We start from the raw sequence: 7810 nt of genomic DNA on the forward strand, positions 1-7810 counted from the left end.
GCCACAGCCCCACCCAACAGGCCCAGCTTAGAACATAGTCAAAATGAACATCATCTCGCCCTCTGCTGGCCACTCTGTGGCATTGCCACCTTCGGCAGATGGTGCTGCAAAGGGCCTGCGGTGAGCAAGGATTCTGGAAAAAAAAACACACACACACACACAAAAACAAAAAACGGTGCACAGGAGCAGGCACAGTGGCTGACGCCTGTAATCCCAGCACTTTGGGAGGCCGAGGCGGGCAGATCATCTAAGGTTGGGAGTTCAAGACCAGCCTGGTCAATATGGTGAAACTCCGTATCTACTAAAAAAGTACAAATTAGCCAGGAGTGGTGGTGGGTGCCTGTAATCCCAGTTACTCAGGATGCTGAGGCAAGAGAATCGCTTGAACCTGGGAGGTGGAGGTTGCAGTGAGCCGATATAATGCCACTGCATTCCAGACTGGGCAACAAAAGTGAAACTCTGTCTTGAAAAAACAAAAACAAAACAAACAAACAAAACGGTGCACATAGAATTTCTGCAAATCGAGGCCTGTGTCCCACCAGTGTTAACAGTACTAAGGTTGAGATATCCTCCTCAAGAGCCACCTGGCTGAGGAAGGAGCAGGAAGGACGTTGATAGGGTAGGTGCAGAGCTGCCTCAGCATTTCTGCCAGACCTGCAACTGGAAAGGCTCCAGGTGCACAGAGGGCCAGATGCTGTCCTTTGAGGCCCTTGGGCTGGCTGAAGACACCCCGGGAGAACTTTCAGGTGAGCAGTCCTAGTCCTGCAGAATGGCCTCCAATGGCCTCCACCCTCTGACCTGAGGGCCTCCCCAGCCTCCTCTGCAGGCCTGCCTTCTGCTTTAGCCATGCTGGATGTCAGCCTGTGGCTCAGAACTCACCGTGAGGCAAGTGTCTGGGCCTGTGCTTGTGTGTTTGCCTTTTCAGGCTGCTTTTTTTCCCCCAGTGGGCTTGGGATTCAGCTCAAGAGCGGGAAGTGAGACCAGAACCTCCAAAGCTCTCTGGGAGGCCAGAGCCCGCTTCAGGTTTTCTTTGGCTTGGTCCCTGATGTCACACACACGTCCCCAGGCTGGCCACAGCACACTTTCCCGGGGAGGCTCTGACCTTCCTGGCACAGAAGAGGAAGCCCAGGCTGGAGAGAGGAGAGGCAGGAAAGGGAGGTGAATCTCAAAGTGCAGAGGTCCTGGGGTGGGGATGAGGACTGTGCCTCTGACACATCCGTGGGCTGCTCCCAGAACTCAGCAAGCCCTAAGTTTCTCTGCTGACAAGACCCTGGAGGGGGCCTCGCAGGAAACACGTATGAGGGGCAGGGGAGACTGCCCCCGTCCTAAGTCCCCCAGGCTAGACCATGTTCTGCCTTTCCACATCTACCACCCCTCGTGAGCATGGCACGTGAGTCTCTGCCAGCCACTGCCTGCTCTCTGCCCAGCACCCCCCTTGCCCTTTGCCCTGGAGGCCCTGCCCACTGCGGTGCTAGAGGCTCCTGCATTCCAGTTGTGGCTCAGCCTTTGCCAGTCCTTCTTGGGCTCCAGGACTCTCAGAAGGGAGCAAGGCAGGAACCCCAACCACCTTGCGTTCCCATAATTCAGACAAGTTTCTTAACTTTGGTGGACTTGTGTCCTCTACACCTCCCCCTTTGCAAGCTGGAGACCTTGTTTCTGGAGGGACGGGAAGAGGTAGGCTTCCCAGGCAGAGTGGGAGAAGTTACATAGGTGTGGAGGTCAGAGCAGCAGGACTCTCAGAGTCCTCTCCAGACTCGAGTCACGACCACGCCTTCTCAGAGTCCCACTGCCAAGGTAAAATAATACTAGCCGCCTGTTTACTGAAAACCTACAAAGTGCTAGCCGGGCACGGTGGTTCACGCCTGTAATTCCAGCACTTTGGGAGGCTGAGGTGGGCGGATCACCTAAGGTTGGGAGTTCGAGACCAGCCTGACCAACATGGTGAAACCCCGTCTCTACTAAAAATACAAGAATTAGCCAGGCATGGTGGCCGGCACCTGTAGTCCCAGCTACACGGGAGGCTGAGGCAGGAGAATTGCTTGAACCTGGGAGGCAGAGATTGCAGTGAGCCGAGATCACACCACTGCACTCCAGCCTGGGTGACAGAGCCAGAGCGAGACTCCATCTCAAAAAAAAAAAAAAAAAAACCTACAAAGTGCTTTACCTGCTTTGTCTCATTGAATCTACACAACCCAGTGAGGTATGCGGCATTATCCCCATTTTACATATGAGGAAACTGAGGCTCAGAGAGACTAACTCACCCATGGTCATACAGCCGGTATGGTATGGGGCTGACTTGGGATCAGAGTCTAGTCTACCTGTCTCCACAGGCCATGTCTTATCCCTTTCTTCTCTCCTGCTTCCAGAGGAGGGCCAACTGCCCCTGCCTGTCCCTTCTTTGCATCCCTGCTGCCTTCCCCACCCTATTCCATCTGGCCAATGAACCATCACTGCCTGGCTGCATAGATCAAGGCTTTAGATTGCCTGGGATTCCGTTGAAGGGGCCGAAAGATCTGCTCACTCAAATCCAGGGATCTGCTCTGCTCTGGACACACCTTCAAGTCCAGGGCCAAGTGTCCACAATGACCATGAGGTGACAGGAGTCGGAAAGCCAGAGATTTGAAGGCATGCAGAGGAGGAGGAATCAGTCTACTTACTAGATACATGGGGAGACTGAGCCTCAGAACAGGATAAAGCTTTGCCCAAAGATACACCATATGCCAGTTAGGGGCAGGGTAGGATCTGAGAACAATTCAGGGCTCTCTCACCTGTCCCTTTGCCCACAGTCAGTGTACACACTTGGAAATCTGTAAAAGAACTTGTGTGACATTGGTGACATTTTCTCTTTCTCTGGGTGTCAGCCTCCTCTTCTGGTAAATGTTAAGTGTGAGGTTAGATGGTCCTTAGAAACTATAAGTTTATTACCTTCACTCCCAAGCCTGGGCTGCTCATGGGTCTGTGCCTTTAAGATACATAGGCATGCCTTACATCATATACCCCACAGAACTCCTTCAAACACTGGACACTCATCAGTCCCTGTACTGGCCCCGCATCCCTGCAGATGCGAAACCATGATCGGAGAGAAGCTGGACTCTTCTCCAGGTCACATAGTAGCAGAAGCCCTAGCTCCTACCTCCCAGCCCAGTAGCCTCCTCAATGCATGCAGGGCCATATTTTCCCATGAAGATGTGGGCACTCTGGCCCTGACCACACCCCAGCCAACTCCCTCCCCCACCCCAACCAGCCTCAATACTCACCGAGATGGGGAAATAGTCCTTCATGTACTTCCATATCGCCCAGCACCTGATGGCCTGGACGCGCCGGCCCCCCTGCCGCGGCTTGTCTCGGTCCAGGTACCACCAGGCCGCATATAGTACAGTGAGGAGCCAGAATCTTGTAAACAGGAGGGCTATGAAGCCCACAATGCAGATCTCGGCTGGGGAGGGAAGAAGGAGCTGTCAGGAACAGGATCTGAGAGGAAGGCAGGTGAGATTGCTCAGACTGAGCTCTGCCCATAGGCCCGGCACTAGCAGCGCCGTCCTGTCCAATCCTTGACCCCAGGAGGAAGACAGCAGCTTCCTGATCCTTCAAGGAGGAGAGGAAGGCCTCGAGAGGGACTGTGGCCAGCCCAGTGTCACTGGGAGCACGCGTTGAGCCTAGGTAGGCCTAATACCAAAGCTCACTTTCCCCCACTGCACCAGGCCACCTAATTCACTCCATCTCCCGCCTATCTCCCTTCTCCCCAGGAGAGTTGTCTGTACTTACCAAGTAATCGATGGGGACAACTGGTTGGATAAACTGTTCTGGTTTCCGTCTTTTGGGATCTCAGAGCAAAGGGAGACCCTTTCCTGCTCTCTTTCTGTTCATCCTCTGCCCCATTTTCCCAGAGATAAATCCAGGTAGGTCCCTCCCCTTATTCAAGCCCTTCGTGACTTCCCCATAACTTCAGGCATAGTCCAAGCAGCTCAGCCTGGCCTCCAGGAGCCTCAGAGCTGGCCCTGTCCCTCCCACTCCCGCCTCATGTCTGTGGCCACTCTGAACCACACAGTGTTCTCAAACCCTGCTGAGCTTCAGTGACCAGTGACGTTTGTTATTGAAAGAAGGAGGGACGGAGGAAGAGGCCAGCCCTGGCCACCCCAGAATCAGGGGTGCATCAGGGCTAAGACCAGGCCTCGTGTGGAATTCCCCTCCGACTGATGGTTTCTCAGCCCTTACTGGAGGCAAATGCTTGATTGTTTGGCTCATCTGTGCAAAGGGGGTATACAGGGATGTGTAAAATGTCTAAAAACCCTTAGAACAGAGACACAGCTCAACCAGAAGGGATGCTAGGGCAGGGTCCTGGAGGGCCTGCTTTGCCAAGGGGGAACTTTTTAGCCACAGAATTGTGGGGGAGTTTCTGAGGAAGTACGTGTGTGTGTATGTGGGTGTATGTGTGTGTGAGAGAGAGAGAGAGAGAGAGAGAAAGAAAGAGAGAGACATGGCTACTGACCAATGTGTTCAGAGTGTGTCAACATTTCAACAACCAGGAGAGTGGTATCTGTGTGCAGAACCCCAGCCCTGGAGGCAGCAGTTCCTACCCTGTCTGGTGCCAGCAGATGAAAGGAAAAATCCCATGGACTCCCAGTCATTCTCCCTTCCCAAGCCACAGATCCAGGCCCTCCTTGAAAATGTTACCTTCGGCAGAGCTGTTGTTTGGGCAAGGGTGATCTCTCTGGCCACAAATCAGTGGTGGGGTGGATAAGGGGCCATGCTCATGCCCTCTAGTGTGAGCCCAGCCCAAGGTCCAGGCCAGGTCTGTGCTGAGCAGAGGTCAGCACATTTCTTCATTTCCTTCACTATAGCCCTGCAAGGCTAGCATTGTTGTCCCCAATCTGCAGATGGTGAAGTCGAGGCTTGGAGAGGTCAGGCATGGGCTGGCTAAAGTCACACAACTGGTCAGTTGCCCAGCTGAGTCTGACTCCGGGTTTCCTGGTACCCAGCATGCCCACTCCACAGTCCACTCTCAGCCTGCACTTTCTCCCCGCCCTCCTGTTCTTTCCCTGTTTCTCTCACTTACCCTACTACCAGCCCCAGTTTCCTCCTCCCAGAGAGTACAGAAGGAAATCCCTCCTCTCTGAGCAGGCTGCAGAGCCCAGAACTCTGCCATCACCACGCAGAGGCTTTCCTACACCACCCGGCAGCCTGCAGATTGGTCTCCATCCAAGTGCCAAAGGAGAACCCACAGTGCAATCCAGGAAGAGTAAGTAACCTGCCCAGAGCTGCAGATGGTGACTTCTACCCCACTCCACCACCAAGAAGCCTCTGGGCAGGCCCAGGAGTTCTCTCTGGGCAGGGGCTCTGAGCGCAACAAAGCCCCCTTTAGGATAAGTGTCTTCCCACCATCAATGTGCTGTGTGCACCTGGTGTGGCTGCTCTGCCTCACCTGAGTGCGGTGGTCTCCCATCCCACAGTGCAGCCCAACTTACCCAGAGCCAAGAACGAGAAGACAAACTGTAGGACAGCAAGTGTCTGCAGCCTGCGCTCCCATGGCACAAACAAGGGCGCGAACTCTACCATGCTGGAGGGTCAGCCTGAATCCCGCGGGTTCTGTGAGCTCTGCTGTGGTCTGAGGCACCCACAGGTTTTTGTTCCTGCCCCAGGCTGTAGAAGCTGGCAGGGAGAGTGCCACACCCAGCCCAGCCCAGCCCCAAGGCCTCCTTGCCCCTGCTGAGGCAGGAACTTCTATCCTACAAGAAACCTTTGAATCTACCTGCTGGAGCCTGGCTAAGGAAGGAGGAAGAGAAGGGGTTGTATAGCCTTTATCAGCCTTCTCAGGCAACACCTTATCTGCATGGCTACCTTTCCCTGATCGCTTAAATCTTGTCTTTCCTATAACTAGACAGGTGAAGCCCCAAGCATATGCAATCTCGCCCCCTTCCCACCTATTCAATGACTTGGCCCCAAGGTCAATGGATAAGACGACCTTGTCCTATCCATTGTTCCCCCTCCACACATATGCTGTACTAACTCCTACCTAAAAATCCCCACCCACACTGTGTCCTCCACCTCCTGCCCCGTTTTTCTGCTCACTCACACAGCAAACTCTTGGAAGAGCTGTCTTTCATGCCTTCCCGTCCTCACCTCCCATCTGTGGTACCACAAATAGTGGTCCACACTTCAGGTATCACCCTTCCACAAAAATGCCCTTGGCAAGTTCCCTAGTAACCTCCACGTTGTTAAATCCAGTAATCAATTCTCACATCTCATCCTGACCTATTGGCGGCATTAGATACGGTTGATCACTCCCGTGTCTTTGAAACCGCTTGGCCTTTGGACACTATGCTCTCCCAGTTTTCCTCCTAGCTCTCTGGCTGCTCCTTCTAGGTCTCCTTTGTGCCTCTCATCTTTCACCAGGCCAGCTGTTAGAGTCCCCCTCCTCCACTCCATCCTCCGGACTTCTCTTTTCTCTCCAGTTCCTGCTCTGTGAGATCTCATCCAGGCTCACACCTGGCATTCTATTTACACAGCAAACACTTCCAAATCTGCATCTGCGGCTCTGCTCCCTGGGGCTCTCAACTTGAATCTCTAGGTGGTTCCTTGACATCTTCACTCAAATGCCTGATAGGCACCTCCACTGTAGCGTGTCTAAAGCTGAACTTGATTCCCTCCCCCACTTCCCTCCGGCCCCTCTGACTCCTCCTCTGCTCTTTCCTATCTCAGTAAAGGGTAACGCCCATTTACCCAGTTGCTCAGGCCAAAACCTGAGTCACACTAGATCCCTTCTATTCTTCTCCATCCACCTCTATCAGTCACCATGTCCTATCAGTTCTTCTAAATCCCTCCCTCTAAATGTGAACTTCAAATTGACGTATATCATACATACGGAAAAATGCACAAATCCTAAGTGGACAGAGGAATGCCTTTTCACAAAGTGAAAGTTATCACCACTCTGATCCACAAACAGAACTTATCTAGCACCCCTTCTGGCCTTGCCAGGCACTGCTCTCCTCCCTGTAGCTCAGCACCATCCTCATCTCTGTTCTTGAACTTTATGAAAAGTGAATCATTTAGTGTGTACTCTTTTGAGACATCATGTGTGTCTGTATTGCCTTTGTTTTCATTGCTGTTTAGCATTCCATTGTGTGAATATGCCACAAAGTGTCCATTTGGCTGCTGACAGGCATTTGGGTTGTCACCTGTTTCTGGCTATTATGAATATTGCTGCCATGAACATTCCTGTACATGTCTTTCAGTATACATCTGTACACATTTCTGTTGGGTGTGTGCCTGGAAATAGAATTGATGGGTCTCATGGTATATAGCCATAGAGTTTTCCAAAGTGATTGTACAATCTATACTCCCACAAGCCTTATATAAGAATTCTGAGTTCTGAATTGTGGTGGGTGTGTAGTGGTCCTTCATTGTGGTTATAGCATTTTCCTAACAACTAATAAATATAAGCACATTTTAATATGCTTACTGCCCATTGGATGTCAGTTTCTATGACCTTGTTCTAGTGTTTTGTTGATTTCAGTCTCTTGAACTGAACAGCTGCTGCCTACCTCCACAGCCAGCCTCTTTTATAGGCTGGCTCTGTCTTCCTTATTGGCCTCTCCGTTTACTTTCTATCCACGTTCTCCTCTCCACAATTTCAACACAGCAGGAGAACCCGCTGGGATTATGAATATGTGAATGTTCAAGTTTGGGAGTAAAGCCAAACTGTCTTCCAAAATAATAAAATAATACATCAGTGTACAGTCTCCCCAGGAATCCAGAGCCCCCCACCCCCACAGATCCGCTCTGACCTTGGTGTGGTCAGACTGTCTTCCAA

General features: G+C 52.2%; 1 protein-coding gene across 1 annotated transcript in view; it reads right to left on the minus strand.

The window, feature by feature from the left end:
- The window catches only part of MOGAT2 (monoacylglycerol O-acyltransferase 2), a 15276-nt gene extending 9650 nt beyond the window's left edge, over positions 1 to 5626 (minus strand). Inside the window, exons 1-2 of the mRNA XM_012002021.1 lie at positions 5466 to 5626; positions 3258 to 3436 (exon numbers count right to left, since the gene is read on the minus strand). Of these exons, the coding sequence (XP_011857411.1) occupies positions 3258 to 3436; positions 5466 to 5556 (270 nt within the window). The 5' untranslated portion in view covers positions 5557 to 5626. The remainder of the gene's footprint in view (positions 1 to 3257; positions 3437 to 5465) is intronic.
- Between the last annotated feature and the right edge of the window lie 2184 nt (positions 5627 to 7810).

Source organism: Mandrillus leucophaeus, unplaced genomic scaffold (assembly GCF_000951045.1).
Source record: "Mandrillus leucophaeus isolate KB7577 unplaced genomic scaffold, Mleu.le_1.0 Scaffold674, whole genome shotgun sequence".
Classification (NCBI taxonomy): domain Eukaryota; kingdom Metazoa; phylum Chordata; class Mammalia; order Primates; family Cercopithecidae; genus Mandrillus; species Mandrillus leucophaeus.